This window comes from Phyllobates terribilis, unplaced genomic scaffold (assembly GCF_046119375.1).
Source record: "Phyllobates terribilis strain yellow unplaced genomic scaffold, ASM4611937v1 Scaffold_11__3_contigs__length_659146591, whole genome shotgun sequence".
Lineage (NCBI taxonomy): Eukaryota > Metazoa > Chordata > Amphibia > Anura > Dendrobatidae > Phyllobates > Phyllobates terribilis.
Window position 1 is genome coordinate 343638001 of NW_027362771.1, and position 15167 is coordinate 343653167.

Consider the following 15167-nt stretch of genomic DNA (forward strand, 5'->3'; position numbering starts at 1 on the left):
AAACACACCTCCAGGCTGTGTAAGGGCTATTTGACCAAGAACAAGAGTGATGGGGTGCTACGCCAGATGACCTGGCCTCCATAGTCACCAGACCTGAACCCAATCGAGATGGTTTGGGGTGAGCTGGACCGCAGAGTGAAGGCAAAAGGGCCAACAAGTGCTAAGCATCTCTGGGAACTCCTTCAAGATTGTTGGAAGACCATTTCCAGTGACTACCTCTTGAAGCTCATCAAGAGAATGCCAAGAGTGTGTAAAGCCGTCATCAAAGCAAAAGGTGGCTACTTTGAAGAACCTAGAATATAAGACATATTTTCAGTTGTTTCACACTTTTTTGTTAAGTATATAATTCCACATGTGTTAATTCATAGTTTTGATGCCTTCAGTGTGAATGTACAATTTTCATAGTCATGAAAATACAGAAAAATCTTTAAATGAGAAGGTGTGTCCAAACTTTTGGTCTGTACTGTATATATATATATATATATATACACTGTATATATACATATATATATTTATATATGTAGCTGAATTAAAACAAATGTCGAAAGTACGGTAATCAGATATGTCACGTATACCCCTCTGTTATATATAATGTTTGTAATGAACAGGACAGTTTTATACCTTATAAAACATTAAATGTTTGATTTACTTTATTTTTGTCTAATTCTAAGCCGTCCACATGCAATTATAGCTATAATATTAACCAACCTATACAGTCATTTGGTCAAATTAGTTAATAAACTTTGGGGTTTTATAAAAAATGCAACATTTTTTGACTATAATATACAGCATCTAAAAATATATTTGTAATACATTTTTCCTAAACATTACTGTCAACTTAATAATAAATAATAGATAATTAAATGTTATGACCATGGTACAAGACATATGGCAACTCTCTACCCATATACACTATATAGAGAATAGCTCATTACTGGGCAACTAATAGTTACAGTATGTGACTGTTGTATATGGTGTGAACATGGTTTAAAATATCCGTAAAACCTGTGATGGTGGACTCTGAAAAATCTTGCATTAAATGAGCAATTGTTTACAAAATATCTTATACAAGATAAAAATAGGAAATAAAAATGTATTAAATTAATTGGAGGCTAAATTAAATAACTGCTTTATTGTTTATGTTCTATAGCAAAAAAGGGAAACAAAACCTGAATGTGAAATATAAAATTTTATAGATTGTGAAGCAGCGCACATTGGGAGTGATTGACAGGTCACAGTGAAATGGACAGAAAACCCACATGTGGATGCATTACATGCATTTTTCTCATTACATTTATTCATACAGCTGTTAATGATTCTTTCTGAATTCTTCATTCCAAAGGTTAGATGACAAGACATACAATAACTAATGGGTATGATATTGGAATCACTCAGTTCATCAATGTGAATTGCATGATCATATGCAGACAATCCTTTATACAATCTGAATAAATAAATACTATATACTTAAATCACAATATTTCATAGATATCACACGTATGTGCCCAATATGTACTGTAAAGTAATTTATAGGATATGTAGGTCCAGCACCCCTTATAGTATACTTGCCTGCTCTCCTGGATTGTTCAAGCTTCCTAAAATAGGGGCAGAGCAGTCTTCTGCATATAATGCACTATGTACATAGATTGATACTATTGACTTTAGCAGCAAAATTAGCTATGTTTTCAGTGAGCTCAGGCTGCCGACAGCTGGAATTATGTATTTAACTTTTTGGCTGTGTCAAGTTAAGTCCACGTGTGACATTTCCATAGTGAATGTGCGGCAGGATAAAATCTGCAGAATCCAGATGACAAAATTCATAGTGGTAAAATCTGCACTAACTGATGCTGATTTTGCTGCAGAAACTCATAACATAAATTTATAGGCTTGGGCAGTAATCTGCAGCACCACTTAGTTTATTCTGTAGATTTTGTAAAATCTCATCCACAGTGCTGGTAAAATGTAACCCGGAAATTCATTACGTATCTGAGCCGTATGAACATATCCGAAAGGAAAACTGAGGATTTTGCTATCAGAAAAAAAATGTATTAAAGGGAGTCTGTCACCCCCTAAGATGCATTTTAAACGAGCTATACCATGACATAGTGGACTTAGCCATTATAAAAATCATACTAGCACTGTACCCATTAGTGGTATAGTACCTGAGAAAAATAACTTTTCATTTGTATTCAAATGAGGGGTCTTCGGTGTAAGAGTTTGGTGCACTGTTATGTCCCCTCATTTTGCATGTTGGAGGTAACCCCTGCTTGTCATTGACAGTGGCTGCTTCCATTAGCAAACACTGCCTAAAGTCAGCTGGCTTGTGTGCACTGACACAGTTTGTGCTAGGCCGCGGGAGCACAAAGTGGCCGAGCGCATTCTCCTCTCTGCTGATGGTGCACGCTACACTGATACAGCCAAAAGTGTAACAAGTGGCGCCAGCAGGAAGGAGCCAGGGAGGAAAATGTTCTCAGCTATTGTGTGTGCGCCAACAGACACTATGTGCTCATGGCAGGGGATCGGCAGTGTCAGTGCGCATGCACACAGATGCCATCTGACTTCAGGCAGCATCAGCTCTAGGAAGCGAGCGCTGTCGACCAGAAGCGGTGGAAGCTCACAACATGCAAAATGAGGATGCATAAAGGTGTACTGAATTCTTGGCCACACCAAGGGTACACAATGAAGCCTCATTACATGCATATGAATTAAAAGTAATTTTCTCAGGCACAGTAACAAGTACAGTGCTAGTATGAGTTTTATAAAGGCTAAGTCCCCTCTATTACACTATAGCTCATTTAAAATCCATTTGGGTGTGACAGATTCCCCTTAAAGCAGCACTCTAGCGGCTTTTTTTTATTGCGGTACTGTAAAGGTGCTACTAAACTAAGTTTCCTGAACCTAGTATTATATTTATCAGCCGCCGTCTTCAGCAATTCCCGGCGTCATCTTGTGACTGAAAATTTAGACTGACCGGAAGTCAGAGATAACGATCACAAGCTCTCAATGTAAGTCTACGAGAGCCTCGTTCTGGATCTCATAGACTTACATTGAGAAGTGACTTCCAGATCGCCCAGCAAACACCGAAGCAATCACAGGTCACAAACAGCTGGACACCGAGAGGAGCGGCACCAAGAACGGATGAAGATGGCAGCTGGTAACTATAAAACCGGGGCAGGAAACTTGGTTGAGTAGCACCACTCCAGCGCTGCTATGAAAAAAAAACAAAAAAACTCTGGAGTGGTGCTTTAAGATGAACATTATGGAATTGTACCTTTTTTCATTCTTATAAACTCAGGGCTTGTTTTTTGCATGCAGAGCTGACGTCTGTTATTTATACTTTTTTGGGTAGATACAACATTTTGATCTCTTTTTATTGCACCTTTTCAGCAACCAACCTTCTGGTGAAGGGATTAATAAAAAAAACTCTTGGTAAAATATGCCCTAATATATGAAATCATGATCTTTTTGGTTGTTTTGTATACTAAGACTTCTATATTATTCACTGACTTCACTTTCTTTACGACATTGCTCATAATCGGTCTGGCCAGGTATCATAGCATGGCAATAAAGCATGTTAAAACACATCTGACTGTAGTGTGTGCCAATGGGAACACTCCACTGGTGCTTTGTTACACATCTCCTGCCAGTGAGAGGTGCCATCTTCTGAGGTACCAGCACCAATTACCACACGCCCAAGAATACGAGCACGATTGTAAATTCTGCCCTGGAAAGTAAGCACAGAATTCACTATTTATTATAGGTAAAGATAGCTATAGAGGCCACTATATCTAGGCTAAACTAGTAAAACACTTTTTCATGTATATTGTCAACAGTTTTACATTCACGAATACCAACAGAAGAACAATGTTATGCACACGCCCGGGCTGAGCGGCGTGTGCGTGTGATTGTAGTGATTCCACTGGACCATGAACCGGAGAGTGCCTGGAGGGGCGTGACTAAGTATCTGGCCGATCCGACCAAGATGGCACGACGGCATACGACGCCAGTGCACCAGGGAGAAACCGGGCAGAGGGACCAGGTGCTACTCCAGGTCAAACTCCGGACACGGGGGTTGACCCACACAGGGATTACTGGATCAGGCTGGTGCACAGACTGGAGGGTATAGGCAGGCACGACTGGTATGCAGGCAGGCGGGTAAAGGCAAGCGCAGCTAGAGTGCAGACAGGGAGGCACTAGCAGGTAGGAACACAGGCGGGATAGGACCCAGTACACACTGGGACTCAGGAACAATACAGGTAGAGGGGTACAGGCAAGCACAGCTAGAGTGCAGACAGGGAGGCACTAGCAGGTAGGAACACAGGCGGGATAGGACCCAGTACACACTGGGACTCAGGAACAGGCAGGTTAGGCTGGCACAGACTGGTGGATATAAGCAAACACGGCAGGTATGCAGATGGGTGGATACAGGCGAGTATGCAGGCAGGGAGGTACTGGCCGAAAGGACGGGCTGGAGCACAGAAAGGTTAAGACCCAGTACAGACTGGGTCACAGAACCGCAGATGCGGTAGACAACCACAGCAGAGAGGGAACGCCCGAAGCGGTGGGCAAGAACAGAGCAGGACAGGGCTGCAGGAGCAGCGAGCACAAGCAGGGCAGGACAGGACTGCCGGAGCAGCGGGCAGAAGCAGGGCAGGGCACGATTGCCAGAGCAGCGGGCAGAAGCAGGGCAGGGCAGGACTGCCAGAGCAGCGGGCAGAAGCAGGGCAGGACAGGACTGCCGGAGCAGCGGGCAGAAGCAGGGCAGGACAGGACTGCCGGAGCAGCGGGCAGAAGCAGGGCAGGACAGGACTGCCGGAGCAGCGGGCAGAAGCAGGGCAGGACAGGACTGCCGGAGCAGTGAGCAAGGAGTCAGAGCAGGCTAGAACCGCCGGAGCGGTAAGCAAAGGAGTCAGAGCAGACTAGACTGAGTAGGGGGGACAGGGCTCTGTTCACACAGAACAGACAGGAAGGGAAAGGCAGAGCCAGACACCCACAGGGTACTTGCAGTGAAGTAGCGAGTGGACCACAAACTCACAAACGGGAGTACAGAGACAACAAGCAGGAGTTAGGTACGAGTTCAGACTCTGCAGAAAAAGGAAGGGAACGGACATAGAGGCAAAACAGGTAAAGGATAGGAGAGAGTTCAGACTGGAACTGAGTGTACGGAGGAGACCGACACTGCAGCGGGATACAGGAGCGGGTCTGGGAGTACGGCCCCCAGAGAGGCAGGACGAACAGGCAAGGAGCGTGTTCAGACAGGACAGACAAGATACAGAAGCGAGTCTAGGAAATCAGCCCCTAGAAGGCGAGAGGAACAGGCAAGGAGCGTGTTCAGACAGGCCTGGAAATACAGCCTCCAGGATAGGCAGACAAGAGAACACAGAACGGGACCTGGCACCTTCAGAGTGCAAGCACACACTGAAAGAAACACTATGCTCAGGCAGGGATAGATGGCGCAGCTGAGCTATATACCAGGTGACAGACAGCAATAGGCTGAGGACGCACAAGAGGTGTGACCCACAGCAGGTACAAAAAGCAGGAAGTGATCGGGCGCCGCCCTTAAGCAGCAGAAACAGACACAAACAGACAGCATGGAGGGAAGCCAGAGAGACATTCTGGACAGGAGATCAAGTGCGCGCTCTTGCACAGTGGGAGATGGACCACTATGCAAGGACGCCGCCAGGTATGTTACAGTACCCCCCCCCTTACGCCCCCTCTTCTTCAGGCCTGCCAGAATCTTCCGCAGGGAATTTGAGGGCCAATTCTTCACTTCGAAGAGATTACTTCCACTGTCCACCGGAAAAACTGGTCTCCTCTGGGTAGCTAGGATGCTACCTCCCATCCAGCCACCCTTAGCAACAGACGAAACGGGTGGAGTACCAGGAACAGCACACAAGGAAGTCTCTCTCCACATATTTTCAGGTGGCACCCCAGAGGGTACAGGAGACAACTGGAAGTCCTCCACCGGGTTGGAGGGGGACAGAGACTTGGGGGTAATCTCTGCTTCGAGGTACATCTTGTCAAGCTCACAGGAAGAAATAGACGGGTTATCAGGTACATAATGAGGAAAAGTCACTGTCTCTTTGTTTTCTGGTGGTACCCCGGAGGATTCAGGAAACAACTGGAGGTCCTCCGCCGGGTCAGAAGAGTGCAGAGGCTCAGAGAAAACATCTGCTTCAGAGTACACTAGGTCGGACTCACTGGACGAAGCAGGCGAGGTATCGGGTACCGAGTATAGGAAAGTCTCTGTCCATTCTCCACCAGGTGGCACCCCGAAGGGTTCTGGAGACAACTGGAGGTCCTCCGCCTGGTCAGAGGAGTGTAGAGACTCGGGAGTAAGCACTGCTTCAGAGTACACTAGGTTGGACTCACTGGACGAAGCGAGCGAGGTATCAGGTACAGAGTATAGGAGAGTCTCTGTCCTTTCGCTACCAGGTAGCACCCCGAAGGGTTCAGGAGACAACTGGAGGTCCTCTGCCTGGTCGGAGGGGTGTAGAGACTCGGGAGTAACCTCTGCTTCGGAGTACACTAGGTTGGACTCACTGGACGAAGCGAGCGAGGTATCAGGTACAGAGTATAGGAGAGTCTCTGTCCTTTCGCTACCAGGTAGCACCCCGAAGGGTTCAGGAGACAACTGGAGGTCCTCCGCCTGGTCGGAGGGATGTAGAGACTCGGGGGTAACTACCACTTTGGGGTACCCATTGTCAGGCTCACAGGACGAAGCGGACAAAGTATCGAGTACCGGGTGTAGAGAATTCTCTCTCCATTTGTCATCGAGTGGTATCCCGGAGGATTCAGGAGGCAACAGGGGGTCCTCCGCCAGGTAGTAGAGGTGCACAGACTCTGAGGTAACCACAGCTTTGGAGCATCCTTGGACATGCACACCGGTTAAAGTGGGTGAAGCATCTGATGCCGGGTGCAGGAAGTTCTCCTGTGTGGAGTCTGGATGGGCAGAAGTCTCTTCGGGCAGGAGAACTGGTGCACTACCCACGCACATTACCCGTTGGGGCTTCTCCGGGATACAGGGAGATGAAGCTTCAGTAGGGACTTCAAGGTTGGGGTCAGGAGGTCTCAGGGAGGACAGACCCTGGCGTGACGGCTTGCCTCTACGTCTAGCACGTCTGGACTGCCTCTTGAGGTTGGGAGAAGTATTCCGGAAAGCGTAGTCACCCTGTGAGGATTCTGGGTGGGCAGTAGTCTCATTGGGCTGGAGGACTATTGCGCTACCCACACACATTACCCATTGGGGCTGCTCCGGGATATTGGGAAGTGAAGCTTCAGCAGGAGCCTCCGGGTTAGGATCATCGAAGACCATTAGAAAGGCCACCAGGAAGGCCATTAGGTCCAGGAGGATCGGATCCTGTGTTTCATATAGGGGGTTGATCCATTCCAAGGCATCACCCGCCAGGTAAGACATAATGAATGCCACCTTAACCCGATCGGTGGGAAAACATAGAGGGTAGAACTTGAAGTGTAGCATGCATTGCTCCACAAATGCACGACTTTGTCTAGGATCCCCATAATAACGTAGCGGATCCGCGGGAACGAGAGCAGATAGATCCATCTGGACGGGTGCGTAATACGCCTGGAACTCAGCTAAAGGAAAAAAAAAATATTTATTTATTTATTTTAATGCATGTATTCGCTGGAAAACTTCTCAGAGAGCGAAGGCCGTGGGGCTCAACGGGAACCATGGCCTGAGCATGCTGTTGCTGTTATGCACACGCCCGGGCTGAGCGGCGTGTGCGTGTGATTGTAGTGATTCCACTGGACCATGAACCGGAGAGTGCCTGGAGGGGCGTGACTAAGTATCTGGCCGATCCGACCAAGATGGCACGACGGCATACGACGCCAGTGCACCAGGGAGAAACCGGGCAGAGGGACCAGGTGCTACTCCAGGTCAAACTCCGGACACGGGGGTTGACCCACACAGGGATTACTGGATCAGGCTGGTGCACAGACTGGAGGGTATAGGCAGGCACGACTGGTATGCAGGCAGGCGGGTAAAGGCAAGCGCAGCTAGAGTGCAGACAGGGAGGCACTAGCAGGTAGGAACACAGGCGGGATAGGACCCAGTACACACTGGGACTCAGGAACAATACAGGTAGAGGGGTACAGGCAAGTACAGCTAGAGTGCAGACAGGGAGGCACTAGCAGGTAGGAACACAGGCGGGATAGGACCCAGTACACACTGGGACTCAGGAACAGGCAGGTTAGGCTGGCACAGACTGGTGGATATAAGCAAACACGGCAGGTATGCAGATGGGTGGATACAGGCGAGTATGCAGGCAGGGAGGTACTGGCCGAAAGGACGGGCTGGAGCACAGAAAGGTTAAGACCCAGTACAGACTGGGTCACAGAACCGCAGATGCGGTAGACAACCACAGCAGAGAGGGAACGCCCGAAGCGGTGGGCAAGAACAGAGCAGGACAGGGCTGCAGGAGCAGCGAGCACAAGCAGGGCAGGACAGGACTGCCGGAGCAGCGGGCAGAAGCAGGGCAGGGCAGGACTGCCGGAGCAGCGGGCAGAAGCAGGGCAGGGCAGGACTGCCGGAGCAGCGGGCAGAAGCAGGGCAGGACAGGACTGCCGGAGCAGCGGGCAGAAGCAGGGCAGGACAGGACTGCCGGAGCAGCGGGCAGAAGCAGGGCAGGACAGGACTGCCGGAGCAGCGGGCAGAAGCAGGGCAGGACAGGACTGCCGGAGCAGTGAGCAAGGAGTCAGAGCAGGCTAGAACCGCCGGAGCGGTAAGCAAAGGAGTCAGAGCAGACTAGACTGAGTAGGGGGGACAGGGCTCTGTTCACACAGAACAGACAGGAAGGGAAAGGCAGAGCCAGACACCCACAGGGTACTTGCAGTGAAGTAGCGAGTGGACCACAAACTCACAAACGGGAGTACAGAGACAACAAGCAGGAGTTAGGTACGAGTTCAGACTCTGCAGAAAAAGGAAGGGAACGGACATAGAGGCAAAACAGGTAAAGGATAGGAGAGAGTTCAGACTGGAACTGAGTGTACGGAGGAGACCGACACTGCAGCAGGATACAGGAGCGGGTCTGGGAGTACGGCCCCCAGAGAGGCAGGATGAACAGGCAAGGAGCGTGTTCAGACAGGACAGACAAGATACAGAAGCGGGTCTAGGAAATCAGCCCCTAGAAGGCGAGAGGAACAGGCAAGGAGCGTGTTCAGACAGGCCTGGAAATACAGCCTCCAGGATAGGCAGACAAGAGAACACAGAACGGGACCTGGCACCTTCAGAGTGCAAGCACACACTGAAAGAAACACTATGCTCAGGCAGGGATAGATGGCGCAGCTGAGCTATATACCAGGTGACAGACAGCAATAGGCTGAGGACGCACAAGAGGTGTGACCCACAGCAGGTACAAAAAGCAGGAAGTGATCGGGCGCCGCCCTTAAGCAGCAGAAACAGACACAAACAGACAGCATGGAGGGAAGCCAGAGAGACATTCTGGACAGGAGATCAAGTGCGCGCTCTTGCACAGTGGGAGATGGACCACTATGCAAGGACGCCGCCAGGTATGTTACAAACAATTGGTGTGCTAAATCTCATAAAACTTAAATTTTTATTGAAATTATTAAGATAACCATTAAAATGAAACAGCAGAGTAGCACAATGGAGGACCACATGTTAAAACGAATATACAAAATTTATATTCATTATTGTAACATGCAAAGTATACTTTTCCAATGACTATAACTAGTATATCGCAAATGCTTATATGTGTCTATAAATTATACCCCAGTGGAGGAACAAGTGAAATTAGACCATAGTAAAGCACTGACTAAGCTAGGGTGAAACACGTGTTGGGGCACCAGGACCACATCTTATACCAGTCTTTTCTTACATAAAATGTAAGCGCTTTACTATGGTCTAATTTTGAACACTTGTTCCTCCACTGGGGTATAATTTATAGACATATATAAGCATTTGCAATATACTAGTTATAGTCATTGCAGAAATATACTCTGCATATTACAATAATGGATAGAAATTTTGTATATTTGTTTTTAACATATGGTCCTCCATTGTAGCAATCCTAAAAGTCAATATTGACCCTTTATGAGCCTTGTCACATGACTTAGGAGGAGAAACGTTAGCCCTTGAATACCGGTCTGATGCCTCTCACCCAGCCAAACCAGATCTCACACTTTACACTGACAAGGGGCAATACCCCGAAACACAATGTCTACAAATTGAGGTTCTGGTTTTTATCCTAAGTCATGTGACAAGGCTCGTTAAAGGGTTGATATTTACTTTTAGGATTGCTACTTTCTACAGGTGGCACTAGAGTTCTAGTCCTCTTCCTCTCTGAAGAGACAATTTGCATAGAAAAATTAATAAATAAACCACGACATTTTTTGTTCATAATAACTCACCTGCATGACTAAAAATTCTAGTTGTAGGTATGGACTCTGCACAAATTTGAGAGGCGCATCAAATAAGAAAGGGGCATTCCACACTGGACTGGAGCCTGAAGCTGTCCGGGTCTCTTTAATATCCATCACTTGGCTTTCCTGAATCAACCGAATGCTGACAAAGTGGTCTGGAAGAGGGGATTCGTTAAAAATATACAAATGCAAAATAATATCCTTTTTTATTCTTCCTTTCAACTTAGTATAACAACTGAGAAGTGGAATCTTACCAGGGGCTCCAGGAATGCGAGTTAGTTTGCTCAGGTTCTTTGCCTTTTGCACCATCACTTTGATACGATTGGCTAACACTTGATGCTGCAGGAGTATCAATATTTGTCCAGGTAACTTGAAATTGGATGTGAGAGGTGAAAAACCGTCCAAAGTGCTCAAACTCTATCAACATACATAGGTTACAAAGAGTTATTACTTACAGCACATTACATTCAAATCAGTGTTAATAGTTGTAAAATGTTTGGGAAATGGTTCTGGCCTTCCCATACATACACTACATCACATCATGTACCATTCATAGTATTTGATAAATCACAGCAGAGATGTACATAAAATGTATTGGACCCAATAGCAATAGTTTTAATTGCAACCCCACCCCCCCCAAAAAAAAAAATATTTGGCAGAATAGGAGGGGTCATATCTCCCAACTTCTATAAAAAGGAAGAAGATTATGTATTGCGGCACGTACACAGTAATTATGCCCCATATTGCAAGCCCTTAGTGTTCTCACCCACAAAACCGCATTCATAATCATTATAGAGTTGGATGCTCTCAAAACTGCTCCTACTCACACACATAGTATAATACCCCCAAACCTGTCAGTATGATGGCCCACAGTTAGTATGATGCCCTGCCCCCCCCACAGCTATCATTCAGTATGCTACCCTCACACAATATCATTGCCCCCACAGCCCACCACATAGTATGATGGCCCCACAGTTATGCTGCTCCCACTGCCCCTACTCAGTATGATTACCCTCCTCAGCATGATAAATCTGATAAATCACAGCTCCCCACACAACACAGTATCACGGTCCCTCAGCCCCTTACACAGAATGATTGCCCCTCAGTACGAAGCTCACACAGCCCCTTAAGCCGTATGATGTCTCCCACAGCCCATACCCACTCAGTATGATGGCTTTAATGCCAGCCCCCTGCTCAGTATGACAGTCCACTCAGTATGATGGCCCCACAACCCCCCACTCAGCATGATGACCCCCACAGCCCAAACCGCACTCAATATGATGTCCCCCACTTCCTCGCACTCAGTATGATGTCCCCACAGTCCACCACCCCCCACCCAATATGAAGGTCGCCACAGATTCTGACGTTAAAAAAAATAAAAAATAAACAAACACTACTCACCTTGCCTCATTCCCTCGGCGCGCTGCTCCGGTCTGTGCAGTACTGATCCGAACTGTAGGCATGATGTAGTAACATCGTCAAGCATGCAGTGCATGGAGTCTCCTACTCACGAGAACAGGCTAAATAGTGGATCACGGAGTCTTCGGTATCTGCATCCTGAGGATGCGATACTGCTGAGATTGAAGGGCGGGTGGGATGACTAGATGCTGAGTGACGCTGGGCCCCCACTGGCTTACGGTCCCCATAGCAGCCAGGTAGTTTGCTGCTGTAGCGGTACATGCCTCCATCATTGGTAGTTATCACACATTTAAATAATCTTCAACAATTACCGTATATTTATATATTACCACATGTGCCTGCTGCTAAAGGGAGATGAATATTCACCCTTCTCCACGCCCATGGGAGTGGAGAGGGGTAAATATTCATTTCTTTAGTAGCGGGCACAGTGTTAGCAGCACCGCAGCAGCTCAGTGATCGTCTGTGCCAGCTACTAAAGAGAATGCATATTCAACCTTCTCCACACCCATGAGCGTGGAGAAGGGTGAATATGAACTCTCTTTAGTAGCGGGCACACAAGATAGCTGACACTGTGCACACACCATTAAAGAACAGGGATATTCACTTTTCTCCACGCACATAGTCCCGGCATGGAGAGGAGTGAATATCCCCACTGCTCACTTCGGCGTCTGAGGGCACATGACAGTGACGTCATGCGCTGCTCAGATGCAGAGGCGAGCTGCTGCTGGCAGAACAGGAGCAGCGCTGGAACAGAGGGGAGCAAGATGAGTACGAGTGTTTATTTTTTTTAATGTGTGCAGTGATGGGGGGCCATGCAAACCAGGAGGGGGGGCCATACATACCAGGATTTGGATGAGGGGGCCATGCATATCAGGATTGGCGATAAGGCGGCCATGCATACCAGGATTGGGGATGAAGGGGCCATACATACTGGGATTGGGGATGAGGGGGGCCATGCATACCAGGATTGGGTCTGAGGGGGCCATGCATACCAGGATTGGGGATAAGGGGTGCCATACATACCAGGATTGGGGATAAGGGGTGCCATGCATATCAAGATTGGGGATAAGGGGTGCCATGCATATCAGGATTGGGGATAAGGGGTGCCATACATACCAGGATTGGGGATGAGGGGTGCAATGCATACCAGAGTTGGGGATAATGGGGCCATGCATACCAGGATTGGGGATGAGGGGTGCCAAGCATACCAGGATTGTGGCTGATGAGTGGGCAATACTTACTAGGATGGGGAAATATACCAGTAGCTGCTGCATTTCCCACCCTAGGCTTATACTCGAGTCAATAAGTTTTCCCAGTTTTTTGTGGTAAAATTAGGTGCCTCGGCTTATATTCGGGTCGGTTTATACTAGAGTATATACGGTATTTAAAAAAAATGATTTAGCCACATGAAAACTCCTGAATCCATGTGGATGCACCACAAATATCGCTGACTAGACCAACAAGACATTTGGCCCAACAAAAGCTGACACTACAAATAGACAATTCTTTTTTCCCTGTAGAAGTCTCACAAATATCAATTTTATGATCTTGCTGCTATCATGGTTGATGAGTGATATGCATTAAAATGCAATCCAAGTAAAACAACATTTCACTGGGGAAAAAAAACAATTCCTGGACGTCCTACAGCAGCACACAATAGGTAACTTATTAGCGCCCTACTTAAAAACAGAAGACATGTTACACAGCAGTAATAAATAAAATATGCAAATTGGCTTATTGAACCCAGGTGCCCTCCACACCTGGGTTCAATAAGCCAGGTGCCCTCCGCACATCATAAAAAAAGACAAATGAGCCCAGGACACCATATTTTTGTTTCTTCTTGTTAAGTGCAGAAGACAAGTTATTTCCCTTGTCCTCAATTGAATCTTGGTCTGTACTGCTCATGGCCCTGCCCTGGCCTGCCTGCATACATGAGATGTTCTCATTTCCCTCGACTTTGTCTGCCTGCCTGCACACATGAGGTGCTCTCATGTCCCTCTGTCTTGTCTACCTGCCTGCATACATGAGGTGTTCTCATGTCCCTCAGTCCTGCCTACCTGCATCAGGTATCCTCATGCACCTTGGCTCTGCCTGTCTGAACGCATAAAGTGTCAAATACCTGGGACCAGCTTCCCCTTATTCATGAGGTAAGCTCTGTTCTGTCACTGTATAATTGTTACTACAAAGTTTTGGGTTTCCGGCTCGTGGGACGCACGTGCGTGGTGTGCTCTGGATTGTGCACAACACAACCTCCAGTGTTTCCTGGCTTGTGCAGTCACACTGCAATCAGTGACATCTTTACAGTACAACTCCAAAGCGTGTTGCGAGTACAGTAGTATTCAAAATAATTGCAGTGTTTTCAAAAACATGAGTTAAGCACAAAATCTTTATACTAGTTTTTATTTCCATGCATTGGGAACATTGCACACTGTTTTCTAATTCAAAACATAAAGAGAAATGTATATAATTTTTAAATACTTTACAGAAAATAACAAAAAATTAACATTGGGCTGTTCAAAAAATAAGTGTTTGCATTTGTCTTTACAAACTCACAATATGTACTCTTTTTTTAGGATTTAGCATTCCTGTGAATCACTAATCTAATATTTAGTTGTATAACCACAGTTTTTTTTTAGAACTGCTTCACATCTATGTTGCATAGAGTCAACCAACTTCTGGCACCTGTCAACTATTATTCCAGCCCAGGATGCTTTGACTACATCCCACAATTTTTTGGCATTTGTTGGCTTTGCCTCAGAAACTGCATTTTTGATGTCACCCCACAAGTGTTCTATCGGATTAAGGTCCGGGGATTGGGCTGGCCACTCCATAACCTCAATTTTGTTGGACTGGAACCAAGATTTTGCTTATTTACTACTGTGTTTAGGGTCTTTGTCTTCTTGAAACACCCATTTCAAGGGCATATCCTCTTCAGCGTAAGGCAACATGACCTCTTCAAGTATTTTAATATGTGCAAACTGGTCCATGATCCCTGGTATACGGTAAATGGGTCCGGCATAATAGTAAGAGAAACATGCCCATATCATGATGCTTGCACCACCATGCTTCACTGTCTTCAGAGTGTACTGTGGCTTGAATGCAGAGTTTGGGGGTCGTCTGACGAACTGTCTGCGGCCCTTGGACCCAAAAAGAACAATTTTACTTTCATTAGTCCACAAAATGTTTCTCCATTTCTCTTTAGGTCAGTTGATGTGTTCTTTGGCAAATTGTATCCGCTTAGTACATGTCTTTTTTTTAACAATGGGACTTTGCGGGGACTTTTTGCTAAGAGATTAGCTTCACACAGGCGTCTCCTAACAGTCTCAGGTTACCTGTGAGTCCTG

At 46.8% G+C, this 15167-nt stretch overlaps 1 protein-coding gene across 2 annotated transcripts in view; it reads right to left on the minus strand.

Moving 5' to 3' along the window:
- Positions 1–461: 461 nt before the first annotated feature.
- The window catches only part of LOC141166284 (synaptotagmin-4-like), a 157247-nt gene continuing 142541 nt past the window's right edge, over positions 462–15167 (minus strand). For both annotated transcript variants that reach the window (XM_073652826.1, XM_073652825.1), the window contains exons 3-5: positions 10659–10821; positions 10393–10559; positions 462–3724 (exon numbers count right to left, since the gene is read on the minus strand). In XM_073652826.1, the coding sequence (XP_073508927.1) occupies positions 3575–3724; positions 10393–10559; positions 10659–10821 (480 nt within the window). In that variant the 3' untranslated portion in view covers positions 462–3574. The remainder of the gene's footprint in view (positions 3725–10392; positions 10560–10658; positions 10822–15167) is intronic.